This window comes from Sander vitreus, chromosome 8 (genome assembly GCF_031162955.1).
Source record: "Sander vitreus isolate 19-12246 chromosome 8, sanVit1, whole genome shotgun sequence".
NCBI lineage: Eukaryota > Metazoa > Chordata > Actinopteri > Perciformes > Percidae > Sander > Sander vitreus.
This window is the reverse complement of record NC_135862.1, coordinates 35,596,703-35,622,107: the sequence shown is the minus strand read 5'-3', so window position 1 is coordinate 35,622,107 and position 25,405 is coordinate 35,596,703. Positions and strand designations below refer to the sequence as shown.

The 25,405-nt window shown below is 41.7% G+C and overlaps 1 protein-coding gene across 1 annotated transcript in view; it reads right to left on the bottom strand.

The window, feature by feature from the left end:
* Positions 1-25,405, bottom strand: part of smpd3 (sphingomyelin phosphodiesterase 3) — a 68,879-nt gene that overhangs the window by 8,520 nt on the left and 34,954 nt on the right. The window contains exons 3-6 of the mRNA XM_078257981.1: positions 23,017-23,268; positions 21,520-22,465; positions 6,250-6,325; positions 83-244 (exon numbers count right to left, since the gene is read on the bottom strand). Of these exons, the coding sequence (XP_078114107.1) occupies positions 83-244; positions 6,250-6,325; positions 21,520-22,465; positions 23,017-23,268 (1,436 nt within the window). The remainder of the gene's footprint in view (positions 1-82; positions 245-6,249; positions 6,326-21,519; positions 22,466-23,016; positions 23,269-25,405) is intronic.

Sequence of the window (25,405 nt, the reverse complement as noted above, 5' to 3'; positions counted from 1 at the left end):
AATGAGGGACATCTGGCAGAATGTCCGGTGGTACCTGAACAATCCCGGAAATTAAACATCATCGATATAGACAAATGCATACCTGAAGAGCAGTTATCAAAGTTGAGATCTCCAAGGATGACATCAAAGGCCACCAGGTCTTCCAGCACCTTCTCTCCTTCACGTGGTTGGGACGAGGATTGGCGAAACTCTGCCCCCCACTGGAGCAACAGGTCCAGCTGCTCACAGCGTACAGACGCATCACCTGGTGGACAGCGCAGTGTCAGAGGGGAAACAAATTAATACAAAATGTTTGCCATAAAGTCACACAAGCATGTCTGAAGGAAACAGACCTGACCTGATTTACAAAAGACAAAAGAGTAGGAGAGGATGGAGATCAGGTCTGGGTATTACCAGGGGTGTCGGACTGGGGGTGAAAAAAGGGACTGAGTACCCAAAAAGATGCTACAATGGATAGCTGTGGATGCGGGGAGGGGCCCATAGATAATGCTTTTCAACGAGGCCCAGAATTTTGAGTTACGCCCCTACAACACAACAGAGCACAACAATCCATCTTAATGATACAGTCCGATACGCTGTGTTCAGAAACATCGGTTAGGATCTCATACGATGTAAGTCAAATCACCTTAATTCAGATAGCCCGACAATGTAAGATTGTCTCTGGGAGCTTTACAATTTGAACAAAATGTACAACCCTTTACAGATCAGGATTAGGCTAAACTCAATGGATCAGGATATGACATGATATAATAAAACAATGGATGCCGATGATACTCTGAGTCACTGTCATACATTGATATAATAACGACTTTACATGTTTTTATTCAATGCATTCTCATAGACCGGTTTGTATGATATTGTATTAAAACATATGCACAACAATTGGTATGATATCCTACAAAATTACGGTGACCGATGGCCGGTCACATGACAGTTAAGTTTAGCCGAGAAAAGGTGACTGTCATGCGGCGACTGTTATGGAAAAACTCAGAAGCAGCTTGACTTCTGGATACATTAAGGTTTGAGAGACTTTGATGACTTATACACAAGCATTTATTAATGTCGATCAAAGAGAGTTTAAGGTAGACAGTACAGTTTAACCACGGTGTGTTAGCGTGCCGCGTCGTCCTCAACTCTGAGGGTCTATGCCTCTTCACTGATGCGTATATCTCTCGCCCAAGCTGTCAAGTTTGTGTTATGCCAAGATATATACCTTCTCTTCTCTGCTTCTCTTCATAGTTGTCAGATTCATCATACAAAAACTGAGATACATTTGTTTATTGTGTCTTTTTCACTCTAAAGAAATGTTATGTTACTTTATTTGAACAGGGACAATATAAAGAACATGTAACAAAGAGAGACATAATGTACCGGGTCTTAGCAAATTGATATTTTATGCCAGTAGTCCCTGGCCAGGTAGGTCGAATAATAAAATATTAAGAAAGATTAAAAATTATAAGAATATTAGACATTTAACAAGTACAAAATACATCCCGCCTCCAACAAACTGCACAAGACTGTCCCTCACTCGAATGACAATTTTTGTTTCTTTCCTTACTTGATGACACTTATCTATTGTGTTACTAATACTCGTGGCATAATATCAAGTCGATTGTGGAACAGCCTAAGCCAAAGCATTTTGCTTTGGCTGTGTTTTCTTGTGTCCACCCCTGAGAGAAGGGAGGAGGGGAACAGAGGGAGGCGGTAGGTGAGAGCGTGAGAGAGAGAAATAACAGCTGAATAGCGGAGAGTGTGAGAAACAAAGAGGTGTTAAGATATTGCTGCGTGAGTAGGTGGCTTTGATTACTCTCAGCTCCAGCTCAAGTACATGTGAAATGTAATGTTTTTCCCTTCTTTTTCTGTTACTGGATCACTAATCACTAGAGATAGTGCTGGCTCTACATTTGTGTGTGTGTGTGTGCGTGTGTGTCCATTCCGCTTGGCTTTCTGTGTGTGAAAACCTGGATGATGTTTATTTAGGGCTGAGTAACATAATAATTTAAATATCTGTAACTCAGCAACATTTTTTATTCTAATAGAGTGCCAAAGTAATAAGCATGATTAGTTTAGTCCAACCCCGACTATACAGGTCAAATATGGCATGACAGTCTTGTTCAAAAGGATCCTTTACATTAGGGCTGGGCAATAATTCAATATGATAATTTATCATCTTTCAATGGAATCATATCGTGATGAAATCATATATGGAGATATCGAGATATGCATTACGTTGTCTAAATTTTAATTACAAGCACATACTAACTCAATTTTCTCAGAAAAACTGTTGTGAAACATTTTGAGGGAATTTCATTTGAAGAATTGCAGATTTGTTTTACCATCAGACTATTTTTGTGCATGCATGTAAATATAGTCAGTATATAGCTGGAAACAAATTATTTAATTTTACTCTATAATTTCACTTGACTCTGTTTACCACATTATTGATGATTATTTATCTAAAATATCACTGTGTAAATATTTTGTGAAAGCACCAATTGTCAACCCTACAATATTGTCGCAATATCAATACTGATATATTTGGTCAAGAATATTGTGGTATTTTTTCCGTATCGCCCAGCCCTACTCTACATCCAGATGAGCAAAGCTGCCTTCTGTAGCCCGTCCTCACCCAGAAAACGGCCGTATGGGTCAATTATGCGAGCAGCTCATAACGACCCACCCACAATTAAGTTTCTTGTTAGGACGCGACTTCTCTGTTTTTCAACTGTTTTCCCAGTTGAGAAACACAAGCAGAGATGTGTAGTCTGGATTAAGAATGGGGATTTCATTTTACTGTGCCATAGCCAGAAAATAGCTACATTCATAAAAAAATAGCAACAAAAATAACTGCCTCAAACATGGTAAAAATAAAGTAATATCAACATAACTCCCTACAACCGCTGCTGCAGCTTCCGTGAGGATTGAATATAGCCAGTGGGACACATATGTCGGATTAGTCAGGGACCAAAAGAAGATATCCTCCCCTCGAAAAACAATCGACTAACATGATTAGATGTCAGGCTGAAGATTAAGTGAAAATGAAATGGCGGTGCAGTCTGATTATCAGGCCTCTGAAGAACACAGCTTCATAGGTTGTATTTTTCGAAGAAGGCAGCCCTTTCTCAACAAGGCATGCAGTTAGGATTTCTATCAAAATGACATTCTTTTTTAAGTTGTGTGAAACACGGCTGGGAAATTATTAATTATTTTGACTAATAGTTAAGATCAGATGATGTTGAGTGGATCACAGACTGGTTTATGTCAAAGTTTAGTCAGAAGGCTGTTTTGAAACCATTTAAACATTATTTTTCAAATGCTATAAAACTGAACCCCAAATTCATACAACTTGCATCCATGCATCCATGGTTTTTTGGGGCAATTTGGTTGAACGAAAACCAAAATTTCTGATGTTAAAAAACTTAAAAAATGAGTCAGATTTGACCCGAGGACAATACAAGGGTTAAAAGGACACTAAAACGCAATAAGTTGTGAGAAAAAAAATCAATGCATTTCAGTTAAAGGAGTAAATTTACAGATGTTATTATAACAGTTGCAGTGAGGATCTGATATGAATATGTTGAAAATAATTAAATGAACAAATATCAAATAGGCTGTGAGCTACAGCATCAGTGTTATGACCCTGGGGTCATGTTTTGTGATTTGTTTTGCCCTGCTCTATCAGTTGTTCTCCTGAGTGTACACAGGTAATGAAGAACAGGTGTGAACACCGGATTGGTCCAGCAGAGCTGATTGCTGTCTCCTGATTGGTCGCCTGGAGGACAGCAGCCATTTTAAGCCTCATTGGACAGGAGCTCTGTCTCTCTCTTCACTCTGCCGTTCCCAACATGTGCCTGTGTAAACCTGTATCTTGTGTTTCACATTGCTGTGAGTAGTGTTAACAGCCTTCAGTCAAAATGGCGCTTGGGCACAAAATGGTCGTCAAACTTGGCCATTATAGTGATGTAGTCGAGCGCTGAATCAATCCTTTCAGTGTCGCTGTCCGAGTGCTCATCATTGAACACAAGAGTCATAGATTGCCTCCGACTCCCTTCCCATGGCATAGAGAAGCGTGTTGACCTGCACTTCCCCGCTGTCCCTGTCCAGCCTAGACGCCACCCGAAAGCGATCGAAGCGACGGCGCCACATTGGCCAGTCCGCCGGGCGGGTGAAGTCAAACGGTTCTGGTGGTCCGAGCTTTGCCATTACAGCTTAGTGGGCACCCAGTCGGCCACTTCTGACACCATGTCATGAACGGTAATAATTGATAAAGAATCCGTTAGTCCAACCTGCTTCTTTATTGACGAGCGTACACTTTTTTACTGCCCATTACAGGCGCGCACCCAAAACGTCACAACCGCGACTACGGTGGCCTGCAGTCACGATGCGATTAAGGGCCGAGCATAATGCGTTTAATTTTTTTTAATCCCATGCCACCATTTATTATTTTATTCTCACTTCACTCGGCTTTACGTCGTGCCTAACAGGATACTATTTTGCCGTACTTCCTAGCGCATCCTGCTGCTGCAGGAATAGCAACGCAGATTTCGGTGCCTCATTCTGGTGCCACTGATATGTCTGCTCTTCTCTCTGCTGCTCTGAAACAGAAACACCGCTGCACATGACGCTAGTTAACACTATACTCAACAGCAGCTAACGTTAGCCTACCGCTAGCTAGTTAACACTATACTCAACAGCAGCTAACGTTAGCCTACCGCTAGCTAGTAGCTGAATTAAACACGGTTACAATGCTAACAGCTAACGCTAAACGGTGTAAAGTTTATCTGTATTTCACTGTAGAGGATTCAACACCGGGATGTAACAATCTGCAGCTGCTGCTGTCGGAAAAACACAGACGGCGTTCAATCAAACTGGTAATTTACAGACTAGTGGTGCATTCAAAGTTATTGTTAAATGCCCATTTCCCATCTGGTTGTTGTTTTTGTCATTCAACAGCTATTTACTAGTGAAATAAGTTATTGTTATAGTGATTACATTATTATTAAACATTTAATTTTGACGATATGGCCTTAGCAATAAACAAGTCGTTCTTTAATGTCACCAACTGTTTAGTACCTCTTTCTTTTTTTTACTTTCTTAAAGTATCGGTTAAGGCACCAGTACCGTTTTAAAAGTACCGCTTTAGCACCGGTAACAAACAATACCCAACCCTAATATTGACTCTAGATTCTAATGTGTGACTAGATTACATATATAATAAACAAATGCATTCATTTTATTCCCAATCAAGATCCACTGGTAAGAATGGCTTTCCATTGTTAATATGGACTTAAAAACTGTTCTGAAATGCAAAATAACAGAATTTTAATCATGTGATAAAACATGCGATTATTCACGATTAACTATAGAAATTCTACAATTAATCGCGATTAAGAAAATGTAATCGTTTGACAGCCCTAATTATTACTGCTATACTTTTGGTTTGTTGCTTTTTTAATTGCTTTTGTGAAATTATTTCCAGACTGTAAAACACACGTCGAGGAAATTCTAACTCCTGATGCTACTACCAGCACGCTTCGTCAAGAAATCTCTTTCACACCCGACATCATGACAGGTGCCGAGGAAAAGAACAGAAATGAGAAGAAACACCTGACACACTGCACTTTCAATTCAAAATAAGGGTTTACCGCTTACAGTAAGTGTAGTAATGAAGATACTATAATACACTCAAGAGGAGAATCAGGTGTCTACCCCCCCTCCCCCTCGCTCATCCCTCCCCCTGCCCCAAAGGCTTTATGTTTAATGCATCTTTAGAAACAGCCCTGGCACTGCTATTTTTAGACCTGAGAGAAGCGTAGGAAGAGCCCAGAATAGCAGGCGAAAGGGTAGGGGGGGGAAGAAGTGTCTTTGGTAAAAAATGAGGGAGGCATCGACCGGAGGCTTTAAATAGGGCCGTAAGGCCGTAAACAGCTTGAGCCAGTCGCCATGGGAACAACAGCAGCAGCAGCAGCAGCAGCAGCAGCAGCAGGAGGAGGCACACAGAGGTTTTGATGCGCCCATTTATCTAGCTATCTGGACACACACACAGGGCTGTGTACAGTAGATGGATGGTTGTGCGCACACACACACAGAGCTAAGATGTTCTTCGCTCTTAGTGCAAAACAGCCTTAAAAAGTGAAAGGCAATGTCATGGAAATCATATTAATGCATTTATGTGTGCATGTGTCCATGTGTGTGTTTGGGACACAAAGTGACAAAGTGTTTGAACAGCTGTAGAACATGTCACTGTACCTTCTATGGCATGGAGGTGCGTACACGTGAGATATCCCACAACCCTTTGGTCCTGATGGGAGGTGCCCACGTGAACCTGCAGGGAACCAGAGACAAACATGACATTGTGTTACTCCGCCATATTCAAACCAGCAACATGATCTGAAGCCCACTGAACATGTGTGTTTGCGTATGTAAAGCATGCCAGGTAACAACACCAATGCCAATTAGATCACACAAGGGAAGGTGAAACTTTGATTCCTGTGGGGGAAACTCATTACAGCTGTAATTTAATTGCAGCAGTTAGGGTGTGCTGCATAACAGCAGTGGGGGCAAGAAAATGAACTAGAGCGATCTCCCTTAGAAGCCTGGTCCGGGTACAACAAGACTAGACATCGGCCTAGGCTGTCCTCAGCGTTCAGGATGTCAGATCGTAAATGTTGAACATGTTTAATATTTGCATATGAAATAGGTGCGGACAGATTAGACTTCCTAGCAGATCGGGGGATGTACACTCTTAAGATACCTCACACCACAAGAAAATCTGGCAAGATAATCTTTAGAACAATTATTTTAGGGTTTATTTAACTAGCCATCTTTATGTCCAGCAATATTGTTTATCACTGCTAATGCTAACTACCCATTTGTTTTCTTGTGGATAAAATATAAGCACATCACTGTGTCGGTCAGTCGGCCACTTTGGTCCAGACTGAAATATCTCTAACTGTTGATGGATTGAAATTTGGTACAGAAATGCATGTCCCCCTCAAGATAATTGTAATGATTAGAAACTGCCATACTTATTGCGAACTATCGAATGTTAGTAGGCTACGCTACTAAGATGATCAATATGGTAAAGATTAAGACTGCTTAGCATCAGCATGTTAGCATTGTCATTGTAAGCATGTTAGCATGCTGAGGTTAGCATTTAGCTCAAAGCGTTGCTGTGTCTAAGTGCTGCTAGCTGGTTGTGACTTACTTCTACGTCTTGTTCAACACAGGATTTTAGATAATAAAAAACTAGCAGACAGTAATAAGAACAAAAATAATGTAAAGGCTTTCCTCATGTAGACATATTCTGAATTAATGATATAAATTTATATTATTGTGCCAAAAGGAAATATTTTAAGCAGCTAAAATAATTGGTATTGCATGGTATTTCCAACATAAAAATGATGTACAAGGAGAAGAAATCTTTGATTCCACCCTGCCATTCACAGTGTTGATATTTTACGCTGCATTATGAATGGTCTGCTATTCCCAGGGGCATGGAACATTTTCAATCAGCAGGGAAATAATGTATCAGTAATAATCAGTGTAAACAAAAGGTACAACTCTTCAACACCAAAACCATCTGACACAACTTCTGGTATTTTTCTTTTAATGCCAGTTTCTTTGAATAAAGCTTAAAATACTATATATAATATAGATGTATGTGCATTGGAGTGAGTTTATAACTTTCACAGCTAAGTAATCTTGTCAACAAAACTAAGTGAAGTAGAGAGAGTAGATGAAAAATGCATTTGGTTGGAGTGTTCATTCTTGTGAAATGTCCAATTGCATAAGTGAAATGAGTGAGCGATGTTCTGTAAATACAAGAGGCAGGCTGAATCAATCAGCGTCAGCTAAAGACAGAGCTGAAGATTTTAGTAACTATGTCCTCGTACGCTTTACACGTACTTCTTCACAACCTCAATTTCTCCATTCCCTTTGCAGAAGAGTGAGAGAGAGCAAAGCTGCAATAAATTGATCACTCCAGATTTAATCAGACACCTTTAGCATTGGTGTGGAGAAGTCCTTCAGCATCACAGAAACAAGACATGGAGGACGGTGGAGGCTGGCAGCGCTGAAGTGCCAGTGGGTGGATGCAGACTGAGGCGGAGGAGGAGGAATAAAGGGTTGCAAAGAAAGGGAGATGGTGATTGTGGGGTGGTTAGTTTGAAGTGGGAAGGTGTCTGGGTGAAGCACATCTATAACAAGACAGAATACATCCTGTCAGAGGCCAACTTAGAGACAGCCTTGGACAGAAGTATTGCATGAGGTAAACTGCTCTTAATATAGCTTTCTATCTTCATAATCACGGAGGGATATTTGTAAAGCCATATAATTAGTACTAACTAATCTAAGTAACAACCCACACTGCTAAATGTTATATATGTATTGTATTAAAAGAGACTATTGTCAGTAAGAAAATTTAACATTAAAGTCATCCAGTGTTGTGTCAGCCTTTCAACATACAGCATTCACACTGCAATTTCTTCAGAAATTGCATTCTGTTGTTTATCCAGTTAATGAAAGCTTTTAAATTCGCTGTGCTAAAAGCTTGCGGTCTGGCGAGGTTTTATACCAGGAACAATCCTCTGACAAATTTGAAGAACAGAACAGCTGGCCTTTTTGTGTGGATTTTGCATGCTCTCCCCTGTGCCTGCGGGTGTTCCAGTTTGCTCCCAGAGTCCAAAGCCATGCAAGGTAGGTCAACTGGTGACTCTAAATTTCACATTGGTGTTGATATGGGAATGGTTGTCAGTATATATGTGTTAGGGACTTGTTGTTTCTTATCTAAGGGGCTACCGGAGGAGTTTTGGTATCTTTAGTCAAAATAAACTTGACCCTCCCTTCGCCAGCCATACATTTTTCTATGACCCTCTGCTTTCTCATCTGACACATCCCACTCCTCTGTTATGGTGGGGGGGGCATTTCAGTAGATTTACTCACTAACATTGTTGTGGAAACACAATAAGTATGGAAACTAAATGCACACTTCTGGCATTACTTCAAATACTAAGTTACTCCTAGTGAACTAGTATTCAAATGAAATAAAACAATAAAACATTGAGACCATTCAACAAAGCACCCTGGGTAATAAGAAATGAACAACACATGAACTGGTTGCTATGGACTCGTCACTAGGCTTCCTCAGTCATTGTATATTTTAGCATATAGGTAAAGCTGCCAAAGCTGAACATTATCCAAAACGCCATTTCTCAGATGAGCGTCAATTTGGGAGCTTGCATGCTACCACTCCTTCCTTCTCAAATGCCTTGAAAAGGCTGTCGTTTGCACAATTTCAAATCACCGGGACCCAGGCGCGGAGGTGTGGGCGGGCCTGGCCCGCCCACATTGACTGCTGGCCCGCCCAATCAGAAAGTTGGTGTGCAACAATCACAACAACCATGCATTGCTGTTGTGGCCAACAACTGGACACTTTATACATTGTTCATCTGCTATTTCATTACTGAATTCACTTCTGAGACTTTTTTATGCGAGAAATCAACTATATAGTTGTAATTGATGGCTAATTGCAAATTTGGTCCGACTGTTCAGAACCTCCACAGTCTGACGTGACAGCCGGCGGGTGCCTGCCGGGGGCGCTGGCTTGCTGCCCGGCCTGTCCACCTTCACAGACCCGCTGTGAGCTGGCTGGAGCTCTCTCAGAAGACTCGCGGACAAGAGGCGTTCCCCGATCGTTTGTTTAACACACATATCCATTATAAGATTAACTGGAACCTGTGGTTTTTCGAAGTTATAGTGCTCCACGAGAGATTGCGGGCGTAACGTAACAAGCTCGCTGACCGGGCTGTCACTCACACACACCGGCCACGGAGCAGGAAAACGAGAGGGAGAGCAGCGTCTGACAGGGCAGAAAGATACCCGTCTCCCTTTGATAGTCTTGTAAATAAATTATAACATGTATATTAGATCTGTCAGTCTTCCTCTATCATAGGCGCCGATTTATGTTTTCCTCCGTGGGTGTCCACGGGTGCACGCCCTTTAAAAAAAAAAAGTAGGCTAGGCTAGTCAAAACATTTTTGCATTTCAGAACCTTAGGGAATGGACAGCGGCCGACACAAAGACACACGCCTATTGATTCGATAATAAAGCCGTAAAGTAGGCTTTCAACTCAGGACAGCGCCACTTCTCACAAATACAGATAGGATTGGAGATGAGAAGTTTAACTGACACGTAACCGCCATCAGCGCTCACACGCTCCACTTCGCACCAACTGCAATGTTTAATTTTAAATGAATGTAGCCCACGTGGATGCTCAGTATTTTCCGTGGGTGCTCAAGCTCGAGGCAACATGAAACCTTTCCATCTTCATGACAGTGACGATACTTTGGCAACAGGTGGAACAGTTAGCTATAGGGTTTCATTCTCAAAGAAAGCAACTCTAAACTCGTGTTGCTGTCATGTTGCGATTTGTCTTGGGTCAGACCCACCTGCTAGCGACGGGGGGCCAAGACTGAGAGCTACATGGAAAAATATGCACCAAACAAGCCACTTTGAAATTTTGCTATTTTCATGAATACAAAAGTTGGGTTTTGCGTCGGTCTCTGACGGTGAGAGCCACTGACCAAGCATCCGTATTTTACGAGTTGGGAGTGAGAACGGGTTGGTCCAATGTGTACCCAGCCTGAGAGCTGAGATACACCCCAGCACCCTGCGACCCTGAACACAATATGGTGATATACATAATGGATGGATATATGAATGAAGACTAAGAGCAGGGTAGTACTGTAACCCCTATCTTCCACCAGGTGCGTCTGCGCTGCATTCCGAGCAATCGCACCCATTCATTCATTCATATGAATACTTGCTTAAGGTAGAGTTCATTTATCTAACTACTATGATTTTTGGCTGCTCACTAGTCCTTAACTTCCCTGTTACCTCCACTGACTTCTTTCACAGTGACTTAAAAACATGCTTGTTGTGTGACCCTCTCATTCAGTCAAATCAAGTGCATCATTTACGATCAATTAATGTCTAATGGAAAAAGTCAGCATTTATCTCTCTGGTGAATGAGCCCTGGTGTTAAAGCACCCCACTAAGGAGAGGACTTCCATATAGACAAATGGAGACTGATTGACAATAATGGGATGGCTGTTTAGGCTTTGTTTCTGTGCAGACCTCCTAATGAAAAAATCTAAAAGGCATTAGCCTGATTAACTCGACTCTGATACCAAACACAAAGCTCACGTCGCAAGTTCAGTTAATACACCTCACAGCAAAGGCCACACATTTCCCTCCGAAGATTTGGGCACTAATTTAATTTCCATTAATGGAATGAGTGTTTTGTGAGAATGGGTGGGGTAGAGGAGCAAAAAAGATCAGATGGTGCATTAACTTTGCAAATAATGTTGCATAAGATGTGACTCAATGAAAATGGGTGGGACTGTGTTGGTTTGCTGATAACAGCTGACACAGGCAGACACCAAAAACCTTTAGTGTATACTATATTTTACATGTTTCCATACATAATACATATCACAGCTTTAGTAATCCATATTTAAAGGAATAGTGATGCCCAAATCAATATTCCCATCTAACGCTGTGTTAGATTGATACCACTGTCATGTTTGTCTGTTAAATATGAAGCTACGGCCAGGAGACAGATAACGTAGCTTAGCATAAAGAAATAAGAGTGCCAAAATGTCCAATCCATAAATGTTGGCAGGAGTCTTCTCACTCATGTACTTTTATTGTGTTAAAACTGTAAAATTAATACTAAAACCCATATTTGTCTCCATTACATAATTACATTAAATGCTTTTTATTTCTCAGTTTGGGTAAATCTCACCATAGGGATCATTAAAGTTTCATGTAATCATCTTATCTTTACTTTTTTTTTGTTACCCTCTCTCCAACTCTGTCCTCATTCCTTCCATTTCTGTTGCTCCAACTCTGCCTCTTCCTTCCCCTCTGCTCTCTCTCTATCTGCATGCCGCGCTCTGTATTAATATTTCAGGGGCTTATGCATGCTTCAATAGGTGTGTGTGCACCCTGAAACTGACAAGAGGCCTGAGGGGATTCTTATATGTGTGTATATGTGTGTGTACACACACTCATGCATACAAGAACAAGTGGACTTTCAATGTGTTTATATTGTCTGCGGTCTATGCAGAAGATGAAGTATAGATGATGCCAACGTTAACTGGAGTTCTGCATAGTGACTTTTGGTCATGAAATAGGAAAGCAATTTCTGTCAATAAATTGAGTTGACCTTGATAGTTAACAGAGGTCCTTTTTGGTCATTTAAGGCCAGGGGTGGCTTTGGGGAAATCTCCCATTGATTTCCATTCTATCCAATCTAGTGTGTCCCTGTTTTAAAACCTAATCCGTAAAAATGCATTCAAACTGTGTATTTACACACACACACACACACACACACACACACACACACACACACACACACACACACACACACACACACACACACACACACTCTCTCTCTAACCATGCACTTAGTAGTTTGAAATAATTATAAGAGGGGATAAATGTTGAGACTGAAAAGCTTTAATTACGGAGCCAGCGCTGGCTCTCTCTTTAGGGAATTTTTTTTTTAATAATATGCTATCTCTGCCTCTCGCTGCCTCTCTCTCTTTCTAGTGCGTCACTTCCCCACAAGAGACAATTCAGATTTATGTCGCTGACCCGCTGCTGCTCTCCAGGTAAATAGATCCATTGGGAAATAATGAGCATTTGTGTGTGCCCCGAGTTATATTTTCTAGAGACTGAATTCATTCAAGAAGAACAGCATTTACGTTCATCATAATTGAAATAAACCAGTCTGGGAACAATAACAGAGGATGGCTGAAGGCAACATCATGGGTTTATTTGGTATAAAATTCAGTTAATTGTAATAATTAACATAAATCATGTTCTAGATACTTTAACCCAAACTGAAATAAAGCAATAAGAAAAATATAAAGGCCCTTGGTTACTTACATTTGATCATAATAATGGAAAGGTTAATGTAAAGGTTGCTAAACGACAGTGGTCACAACTGAAGCCACGTGTAAAACTCTAGCGACACACTTTGAACAATCCTCATCGAGACAACACACAGTCACTCACAACACACTGAGTAAAAACACTATAATCAAACACCCAGGGGTGGGCCTAGAAGGGGGGCCCGGGGTGAAATCTATTCTGTTTTGAATGTGTGGTTAACAGTTTTGACAGCAGAGTGTTAGCATTTGAACAAAGTGCTGTAGATCCACAGTGTTGTGCAGGCTGTGGCGGGTTGTGGGATAAGTCTGTAGGGTTTTGAAAACTGTGTTCAAGCTATGAAAAATGAACTAGAGTTTGGTTCACATGAACTGCTGCTATGCAGACTGTAGTTAGTTAGTTTTGCACATGTGGCTCCAGATGTGCCCACTGTCGTTTAGCAACCGAAAAAGACAATTTACAACTACTTGGTTAAGGGGACAGGCCATGGTTACAGTGAACCGAAAGGCGAACATTAATTTCAGGCTTGTGATGGAAAAGCAAAATATGATCTCCTGTCACTTAGCTTTCTTGTTTTAGCCCACCATGGCATTTAACATGCTCATGCTTAGTTTCCTTATTTTGAAAGTGCTGTAAAATCCTAACTATAACGACAACAAAACTTAAATCGTATGCAGCTAAAGAGAACTAGTACTAGTAAGATTTCTGGCAGTGTAAAGCACAGTGCTGGTAAACTGCCCTATTAAAGCTATAGTGTGTAGTTTCTGTCGCCCCCATGAGGAATTCTAAGCAATGACAACAAAACGGCGCGTCTACATGATCCAAGCCTTCCATGATCACGCACAGCCCCCCCCTCCTCCACGCAGTTGCTAGTAGCCAAGGAGGACAGAGAGAGAGTTGTGTGGAGCTGATAGTCTTAATTAGCTTTGTAGCAACTCATTTGGCAATGGCTTGAATGTAACGGACGTTCATTAATATAAAATAATTACTCACTTAAGTTTTAAATTAACCCTAAACTCATTTTAAGCACAGAAACAACTCGTACAACACATCATAAGTTAAGGTTTGTTTTCAAAAGAGATTTGAGGAATTTCAAAAAGCGAACTTCAATGTTTTAGCTTTAGCGCCAAATGATCTCTTCACACGTTGCTCTAGAAAAAATGTAGGCGTCACTACACAGCTGAGTTTGTTCTGAACATTTAAATATGAAACACATGGGGATCAGTTATATGCAAATACCTTAAAAAGTTAAATTTAATAAGGTATGTGAAAAGACCTTAGACCTCAGAGGGTTAAATACGGAAATTTGATCTAAAGAATTACAACAATTACAGTTTTCTTCAATGTCAACATTTATTTTTGGCCCGTGGCCTTCCATCCAGATACATTTTTGGCCCTTCATATAAAAGAATTTGGGCATGTCTGCTCTAGTGGATTTGGTGTTTTGGGGTTTTCTGTTCCTTGTTTCATTCATTGTTTGAGTTTCCTGTGCTTGTGCTTTGTGTACCTTATGTGTCCCTGTAGCCCTGCCCAGCATGTCTTCCATTGTACACCTGTTTTGTGTCCAGCCTCGTCAGTCTGCCTTTGTGTTACCAGTCCTCATTGTCTTGTTCCTCCTTATTCCAGTTCCCTGCACACTCCAGCTGTGCCTTGTCTGGTGATTAGCCCCTTCTTTATTTATTCTGTGTGCTCCTTTTGTCTGGTGTTAGTTCGTCATCGTGTTTTGGGTCAAGAAGTTCTGCCTGTTTCTCGTGCGCTGTTTCTCAGTGTTCCTGCTTTTCCCCTGTTTTGGATTTGTTATCTGCTTGGACTGTATGTTTATTTAAGTCATTCAATCAACTGAAACTCCACCTTGCTACCACCTCATCTCATCTTCTGTGTTTGGCCCTAACCTGACCCTCCTAACAGGTGACATAATTACGCAATATGGACATAATCCCTTGGGATAAAATGATGCTTAGACTGATGTTTTGATAATAATAATTAATGGTTGATAGTTCAAAATAATTTCCCTTTCCCACAAAAAATGTATTAGAAGACGATCTAAATTGAAATATGAAGTTTCAGTTGTCTATATCCACAATGTTCCATTCTGGGATTGCTCCATTGCTGCCGGAAATTCCGCTGGATGTCCCATCTCCTTCCTCTTTCTTTGTGTTGGCGTTCTAACCTCTGGTGGATTTCTTAATCTAAGTTTTCTGTTGCACGACTAAAACTACTTTTGAATGTCCACGTTCCACCAAAACAAGTTCCTTCCTGAGAATATTTAGCAGAGGCACCGTCATTGTGTCCGGGGCTTAGCACCGTCCAAGCAATTGTGATTGGTTTAAAGAAATGCCAATAAACCAGAGCACGTTTTTCTCCCATCCCAGAATGCTGTGTGGATTAGCCAGACCTTCCGCCGCAGCGCTGTGGAGGAAGGTCTGGCAAAACAAGACTAAGTTTCAGTAAATGTTTCATTCAGTTGAAGGATATTTTGTTAGCTACAGTCTTATTGGTTCCAATGCAATTTTTTTATCGCATTGGAATGGCATTTTTTATGTCATTTAAAAGTCTTTTCAGATAATGTCCATTTTGAGCCGCAAGAGCCTTTAAACTTGAAATGAGTTACTTTTTTAGTTCTTTAGTGCGCTAGCAAAACCAGTATGTGAAACCAAAAAGAACGGGATCAAATGTATACAATGTAATTAAACACAGAGGTTGGTTCGGACCTTGGTCTGGACTTTTAGGTGTGAAAATGCCCTAAAACTGTGTAAGGGTCAAGACTCTGTTTTGCAAAAATATGCACATGCCCTCTCTTCGTCAGATTTAGCGCCAAATTATCTCGTTACACATTGCTCTAGAAAAAATTTGGGCATCACTATAGAGCTGAGTTTGTTCTGACCATTTTTATATGAAACACACGGGGATCAGTAATATGCAAATACCTTGAAAAGGTCAATTTAAGAAGATAGGTGAAAATGCCCTTAGACCACGAACGTTGGTTCGGACCTTGGTCCGGACTTTTAGGTGTGAAAACGCCCCAAAACTGTGTAAGGGTCAAGACTCTGTTTTGCAAAAATATGCATATGCACTCTCTTCGTCAGATTTATAAAGCCATGCACACACATGGTTCTGCTCTATAAATCTCAGCTTTTATGAAATTGTGCTCATGTGCATTAGCTTAGATGTAGACACAAACCTTAATCATCTGTTTGCATGTCATCTGGCTCCTGATGTCAGGTAGCTCCTAACTGTGGCACAGGCACTTTTATGATGTGTGTTTGAAGTAAACAGAAGAACTGAGTAGTTAGCATCAACATTGATAGCTTAGTTGCTTAATGGAAATTTAAAAAAAGAGTACAGAAAATCCATGAAAGATGATTGGAGTAGCGTCCACAATGTTTTGACTGACAGGTGATGTCTGGGGAAAGTGCAAAAGCACCGCAGTAATGAGTGCACAGAACACAAAGTTGAAAAAGGAAGAATTCTAAAGATCATCACTTTACAAATGACGTCTCACTGAGCTTCCTTGTTTGTGTTTGATATGAAAGAACAAACAGTATCTGGTAGCTATGAAGCAAAACGCAGCGTGAACATCAGGTACATCAAATGAACTGCATCTAATGAGATGCATCCCAGCTGGTGGCCAAGTGAGCCGGAGTGCCGAGTAGTAATGAGCGAGAATGACCAAAGGTTCATAGAGAGGAAGCGAGGGTTCACAAAAAAGATGCTGCCTTTGGAAGGCTGCCAAGATGTCTAGAGAATGGAGAAGGGGCAAGGATTTGAACAGCCGGCACATGAAAGCCTGCAGCTGGCTGCGAGAATTAAGGAAGGGCTAGCAACAGCCAATGTTGAACGATGTTTTATTGATGAGAACAACAACATGTAGTCGGAACACAATATACAGTAGTGAGATATAAACAGCGTTTCTCTAAAATAGGTGTCTGACTCATGCCCGCGGACGGAACCCGGCCACTCGGGCCCGCATATCAATTTGGGTTCGTAATAAATGTTGGCGAGCCTAGATGACCACCAAACCAAAAAGACAGGAAAAAGTTTTTCGAAACGGCAATTACTCGACACTCAAAGCAGAATTGGGCAGATTTGCCGACTTTGAGACTCACACAACTGCTCAGTTTGCAAATTCAGACCTGTGAAACAGGTTGTTGTGAGTCGGCTGTGTGGTAGCCGGCTTTTCAAAATGTAATCATTGTTTTGCTTGATTTGCTAAACTCCATGATGGCTAACGAACTATTTTGCTGATTTTTTTTAGGGCTTTATGTCGACCAAAGCTATATAAGACATGCAATAACAAGGTCAAAGATATTTGACTTTTTCAAAATAAAAGCATGTCAATAAACTAGACATGTCTGGCCCGTAATGTGGTTCTCATTTTCCTGTGTGGCCCTTAGTGAAGTTGAGTTTGACACCCCTGCAAAAGCTCCTTTAATATTGATGGTTGGGAGTGAGCATGGCACACAACATGGCTCAAAGATCAAGGAGGACAGTCACATTCTGACCACAGACAGTGGTTACAGTGGTCTCCCTCGCTGTAGGATCATTTAGGCACTGTAATGACAATTATACGCAACAGATCTGACCAGGCAACCTGATTGGTCAACTACACATTTAGGACATTTATACTGCTTAACTGAACCATCTCTGCAACAACTGACCAATCTTAATCTGCAAATGAAGACCATGAAAAAAAAAACTATTACGTCTATCTTTATTAAAGATTATTTTAGTAATCCCTATTCCCAAGGTTGAGAATGAACTTTCACACTCACAATGGGTTGTTTCTAGATGTTTGACAATTACATTTATGGTAATGACAGTCTCAAATGTGTCCATTTTGTGCTATTTTGCTCATGGTACAGGGATAGGATGTGCAGTAAAAAACAACAAAAAAATGCAGCATAAAACAAAAAGGGTTCTGCTCCAACAAGCAAAGAATTCCAATCAATCCCACCAAAACGCTTTTTAGTAATACAAGCCTCAGCCTATTATTCAGCGGTAGCTCATTTGGAATAAAAAAATCGAGAGTGACGGAAAACAATCTACAGTATAAAAGCAAAGGTGTTTTGGGTAAACAACTCTGGGAAGCCGATTGTCAGTTGCGGTTCTACCACCATTTCAAATGGAGGGGCCAGGCTGGGGCCACATGCAATTTTAGGGGTACCAAATATATTAAGCACAAGGGATACATACCAAAAACCCTCCATAGGTTCCACACAAGAATACTCAATCAGAGTGTCCCTGTAACAAGCTGGCTGACCTGGAACAACCTCATATACAAGAAGGTGGTGAAAAGGAGGTGTGAGGCCAGCTTGTAAACGGCAGTGACAGGCAGAAGGGCAAACAGGGAGACTGTCAGTCAGCATGCAAGCCGTGATCGAGTGTGTCTTTATTAGATCTGGTATTGTATATGTAAGGGCATGTATGGACACAATCACATTTTGCACATACATACGGGTACCCGTCATCGGCATCAGGTCACATAAAGCCGATCCATCACAGTGGGAACTGGATCCGATCCAGACTCACATCACGACAGCAATAGTACGTGGCTGATTAATGAACTCACAGACTGTCAACACTCATCACGTACGCACGCACACACACACACACACACACACACACACACACACACACACACACACACACACACGCACGCACACAACCACAGCTCACTTCATCACTGATTCATTGCACATTGTGTTTATAAGCTCTACACAGTGCACTACGGGCTTTTCTCTCTAAGGCAGGGGTCTTCAATGGGTTATTAAGCATACTGGTGTATCAAAGTTGTTACAGCAGGAAGAAAATGTTTTGCATTTTGATGCCTTTGCCATACTACAGCACGGAGATCTAATTAACACAGACAGCTGGCAGGTCATTTTAACTTGGACTCTCCGTCTCTCTTTCACGCTCTCTTACACACACACACACACACACACACACACACACACACACACACACACACACACACACACACACACACACACACACACACATATAGTGTGTGGCACTATCTTTGTGGGGCCCGTCATTGTATATAATGCATTCCCTAGCCCCAAGTCTTAACCCTCAAACAGACCTTTAACCTTGTGGGGTCCAGCATTTTGGTCCCACAAAGCTGTCCGGACCCCACAAGTATACTGTATTCCCGGTTTTTGGACCCGACGAATATAGTTAAACAATAACACACACACACACACACACACACACACACACACACACACACACACACACACACACACACACACACACACACACACACACAATCTCTTACACAAATGTATAATAAGTTAATTTAGTATAAATAGACTTAATGGGCAGATTCAATTACCGCCTTGCCGAAGTTACAGATAGTGGCGTCAGAGATGACAAGATGAGCTTTCGGCTGAAAAGGCACCAAGCAGCAACCAGAGCTTAGACACATTTCTGCTGCAGGGAAGGCATTAAACGAGGTCCACAGTGACATTTAGTTCTAATTTGGCTCAGTTTGAAATTAAATGAGATGGGGGAAAAAAAGGATATTTTCCCCTGTTACATCTACAATCTCATTAAAAAGACGTTGAGGAGAGAATGTTAAATTGTCTTAATTCTTTTGAGTCATAATCATTGTTCTGCAGTCTTGTCAAAGCCGACACAAAGTAACGCTGTCTTAATATAGACTCAGATATTAGTCCTGACATTTCTTAAACTGGTCTCTGCACTGACCTTTTAGCGAGAATGATTCTGAAACTACTTTATGAAACCATGGCAAAACGACAAAAAAAGATTGTCCGTCTTAAAGTTGTTGGAGCAGTAATTAATTTTTTTCATGCATGTAGAATGTGATTGAAACTATTACAGTGCTTTAGGGCCCCTGTGTGTACTTGCAGGCAGGGGCGCGGGAAGTAGGGGTGCTGGAGGTGCTGCAGCACCCCCCTGTTAGCAAAATGCGATGACAATAAAATGATAGCTTATAAATATCTCTGGTTGTTGTTTCTGTTCCACGACATTTTGTATGTCATGTTTGAGGTGTGGGATGAAGAGAGGGATAATTTTAGTAACAAGAGGGCTTTTCACCGGGGTGGAACAGCTGATCTCTTCACCGTGGAACAGCTGATCCACTTGTGCCTCTGTTGACCAGTGTCTACTGCTGGCTCCGAAAGGTCTTTCTCAGCTCTTCGCTGCCTGAAAACCTGGCTCCGTATCACTCAGAGTAGACTTGTTGACATGTTGGATGATCTAATATTCATTTTTTCTAGAGCAACGTGTAAAGAGATAATTTAGCGCTAAAGCTGAAACGTTGATGTTGTCTTTTTGAAATTCCTCAAATCTCTTTTTGAAAACAAACCTTAACTTATGATGTGTTGTATGAATTGTTTCGGTGCTTGAAATAAGTTTACCAAAGTCTTAGGTTCACAAAGTACTGTAATATATGGTTAAAATAGTAAAAAAAAAATTGTAATATCGCTTTTTGAGTAGGAGTTTGGTCAAACGTCGTCGTCAGAGGTTTTAAAGCAATAGTTTGACATTTTGGGAAAAGCACTAATTTGCTTCATTGCCAAGAGTTAAATGAGAAGACTGACCATCAAATCTGAGAGGGCTATCAATATTTGAAGCCAACTTTTGGAAAGACATTTTCTAAAATGTCGAAATATTTCTTTAACCCTCCTATTGTCCTCGGGACAAATTTGCCCATTTTCAAGTTTTTTTTATTATATCAGAAATCTGGGTTTCTTTCAAACAAATTGCCCAAAAAATACATGGATGGTTCCATACAACATTCTTCGCATGTACAATTAATGATCAGTTGAATTGTGGGTGTTTTATTCAATTTTATAGCATTGGAGAAAAAATTTAAAAAGTTTCAAAACAGTGACTTCACTCCGACGGTCCATCAACATATGTTCCTCTGATCTTAACTACTCGAAATAATTCATACTCTACTCAAATTGTGGGCATAATTTCATATAGTCTATAGGAGATTTATTGACCATGAATTCCAAAAAGTAAGTGTAAAACTAGTTGCAATAAGTTGGTGTTAGTGGTGTATAAAATAGTGTTAGTTAAAAGAAAAAGTTCCACAAACGTCAAAAAAAGCTTTAAAAACCTCGAGAAAAGCACAAACCCTCTGAGGACAAAAGACGCACTACTCTAAAAGCGATATTACAACATTTTTATTTTTGACATTTATTTACTATTTCTCATTTCAAGCACCAAAAAATTTGAGTGAAGGTATGTTTTCATAAGAGACTTAAGAAATATTTCCGCTTAAGGGCCAAATGATCTCTTTACACATTGCTCTGGAACAATTTTGGGCAACACTATACAGAAAGTGTTCATTCTGAGTATTTTGATATGAAACACATGGGGATCAGGTTATATACAAATTCCCTTAAAAGGAGAATTCAAAAAGAAATCTAAAAATGCCCTTAGACCTCAGAGGGTTAAATAAGTTAAAAAAACAGGTTAAAAAAGTGTTCATTTTTAATGAAAATTTGCACCTGGAATTTGCACCATGCATCAGAACAGCCAAAACAAGAAGAAGAGAAGATAGAGGGAAGTTAAAGTAACATTTCTGACCTTGGCAAACAGAGCCCCCTTGGCTGCCAGTGCGTCCTCCCCCCTCCCGTTGGGGTAGCACTCGAACCGTGCGTCCAGGATCGGGTAGCGGCTGGCCAGCATCAGTCCACTGTTCAGGAACTTGAACCTCGAGCAGCAGCCTTTCCAGCCGTACCGGCCCACATCACTCAGCACGTAGGGGAAGTAGCGATGCAACTGGCGCCGCAGTCTAGTCGTCGACCCGTGGTCAAACACTTCCTGCAGAGCCAGGAAATCTAAGTTGGCGGGGAAAAAAGCAGAGATCTCGTGGTCGAATGTCTCGTCTCCGTGGCGGCGTTTTCGCCCGGGGCGCTTGAAGATGGACGTGCGTGGGACGTGAGAGAGAGTGTTGTTGGAGGATATCCCCACGCCAGTGTCCCCGCCATGGTAACGGGCGAGTGACTCCCTGGAGGCGGTCATGCTGCCCGTGTCTCCCCCTGCCTGCTCCCCAGGCCGGTGGTTCCCTGTTCTGGCCTCCTCTTCCTGTGGGTCTGGCTCTGGAGCGCTGATGCTGATTTGAACCCCTGAGGTGTGCATCGGGCAGTCTGACGATGGTTTTGTCTGGGTCCCGTCCCCATGCATGGGGCAGTCGGGATGACCCTGGCCACTCTGAGCCCCTGTGGAGTGCATGGGGCAGTCGGGAGCCTCCCCTGAGGTGTGAACGGGACAGTCTGAGCTGCTGGTAGTCCCTGCTGGGTGGAGGGGGCAGTCTGCTGCCGTGTCTCCTCCATCTGGGTGCAGAGGGCATTCGGAGGAGCCCTGGTCTCCTGCGGAGGGGTGCACGGGGCAGTCGGTGGCAACTGAGGGGTGAATTGGGCATTCGGCTTCGGGGTCGGCTGGGCCGTTGGTGGTGTGTGTTTGGTCCGGGCGCTGGTCCAGAGAGGAGGTACGGCGGAAACCTGTGGCAAGGCTGCTGAAGGATAATGCACTGATATCCACAACAGAAAGAAAAAAAGAAGGAAGGAAAGAAAGAAAGAAAGACTTAGAAACATTTCACTTAAAAAAAACACCAGTACAGGGGAAAACTGAAAAAAACAATATTCACTTAAAATCAGCCCACCTCACCACACTGATGACAGGAACAGAGAGAGGGAAAGATAGAAAGAAAGAAAGAAAGAATGAAAGAATGAAAGAATGAAAGAAAAAGAAAAAACAAAGGTAGAAAGAAAAAAGAAAGAAAAGAGAGAGAAAGAAAGAAAGGAAGAAGAAAGAAAAACGAAAAGACAAAAAAGAAACAAATAAAGAAAAAAAGACAGGAACTAAGAAAGAAAGATAGAAAAAAGGAAAGAAAAGTGATAGAAAGAAAGGAAGAAGAAAGAGAAACAGAAAGACACAAACAGGAGAAGAAAGAAAGAGACAGAAATCAGGAAAGAAAAAAGAAAGAAAGAAAGACAGAAAGAAAAGAAGGAAAGAAAAGTAGAAAGGAAAAAATCCATGAGTTAGATTGGTATTACTGAGCAGAGTGAATGTGCCGCTCACCTGATGGAAGTGTTGGTGGGGGAGTCGATGTAGATTTTAATCTGAGGCCGGCTGGCCCCGTTGCGGATCCTCTTCCCCACCTCGCGGGCTCTCCGGTGGGTGTCTGACAGGTTGTTGAACCTGGCCAGGGAGTCAGGCAGCAGGCAGACGTTGGCACTGCAAAAACAGAAGCTCCTGCCCTGCGGCCTCCACTCCCCGATGCCAACACCCCCCAGGCCAGCCTGGCCCTGCTCGGCCTGCGCTTTGTCTGGTCTGCACAAGGTAAGCAACAAAATACTCTTATCAAGTCAGACAGATGCTATGTTTCCCCCCACCCTTTTAATACAACATTATAGCAGCACGGTGGCCCTATAGAGCTCAACGCTGACCGCCCACTTTTTGAACGGCTCTGGTTCCTAAAGTGTTTTTCCACATTCTATTGTTTCACAGACCTTCCTCCACAGCGCCGCGGAGGAAGGTCTGGCTAGTCCACACAGCATTCCTGGATGGGAGAGAAACGTGCTCTGGTTTATTGGCATTTCTTTAAACCAATCACAATCGCCGGAGCCACGGTGCCTCTGTAAAATAGTCTCAGGAAGGAACTTATTTTGGTGGAACATGTGTACGTTCAAAAGTAGTTTTAGTCGTTCAACAGAAAACTCAGATTGGACAGATAGTCTAGCTAGCTGTCTGGATTTACCCTGCAGAGATCTGAGGAGCAGTTAACCATAGTCCTCACAAATCCACCAGAGGTTAGAATGCCAACACAGAGACAGAGGAAGGGGACAGACATCCGGCCGAAAAAAGGACATTCGGTGGAATTTCCGGCAGCACCGGAGCAATCCCGGAAGTGGAAGGTCGTTGATATAGACTCTGTGATGTCAGACAACTCCTACTTTATGACGTTTGCCTCAAGTTTACAAGGAGGAGCCCCCACATACTGTATCGGTATATTCTGGTTATGTCGTAGGGAATAACTTTCCCGTTTAAAACAAAAAATGTGGCCTTATTTTGAGAGGCTTTATGCATTGCCTATCTAGATAGTAAGGTGGGATATTGTCTGCACTAACTTACAATAATGGTGACAGATGGCGTTACTTTTCCAACTGGTTTCTTTCTTATCTTCATATCCTTTTCTGTTGTCCATATAACCAAAATGTTATTTTCATTTAATTGTTTTTCTACTCAAATCTGACACTTATCCTCTCTACTGACTCGCTCCATCAGGATCAGTGGCTTGTGATCTTAAATTATGGATGTGTCATTTGTGCAATATGTAGGGCTATTTGGGTTGGGCAATATGTTAGTTGTGCAATATCTCACAATATAGCTAAAAATGTTGTACCCATAACATTCAATAAACCATTACCACATTAATGTTGGTCTAGTCTAGTTACTGGATACAAATGCAGATAACATAAGGGAACGTCTGTCACATTTATGCGTGCCACAAGGAAGTTCCAGGGAGAGAGGGCTGCTCTTTCACCACAAACAGAGCTAAATACAGTACTTCAAAGTTGTGGTTATGGTGGGTAGCCACTTGGGTGTGTGTTAGGATAACCAGACGCCCGCTGGGACCTAAATGAGCCTGGCAGCAGCTGGAGGCATGACCAATGAACAAACTATTTACAGTAGATAATGACTCCATTTTCTGCCTCCTGAAATCTCCAAACCTTGGGATCAACTGGCACTGTAGATATAAAATGAAGCATGACTCTGCAACTGAATGGTCTATTTCTCAGCTCAGATAGATTCAGAAACCCATTTTGATGCATAGTTTAGGAGAAAATGGACAATGAAACGGGGCTGTTTCCAGAACAGCCAGTTTGAAAATCAGATGCAAAAACAAATGATGGCTATGTAAATGGTGTGTTTATCCCAACGCATTCTCATGAACGGGTTCGTATGATATCTAAAAAAAGTTATGCACACGAAAACGTATTATATCATACGAAAACTAGGAGACCACCGGCTGGTCACGTGACATCTGCTACAGAGCTCTGTTCTGCAGAGCGGTAGTTGCTAGCTGTTGAAACCCCAGAATAGGTGACTGTGAGCCGGGTACAGAGCACCGTGAGCTGCTGGTCGTTTGGGCGGAGATTACAGTTAAGTTTAGGCAAGAAAAAGTGAGCGTTATGCGGCGACGAAAGTTGAGTTTAGGCACCAAAACCACTAGTTAAGTTTAGGAAAAAGATCATGGATTCATCCATGTTCCTTGCAAGATCATGCAAGGAACATGCATTTCCTGGGTTAGTGTGTTTTACTGTGCATGCAGTAGAAAAGCAAAATGGACAACAGGTTGGAAGAGAAACTGTATAATGTTTATAATTCATCACCCACACCTGTGGGAGAGATTAAAACATGGGCACACTGATAGTTAAAGCCCTGAATAACACGTAACACATGTGTG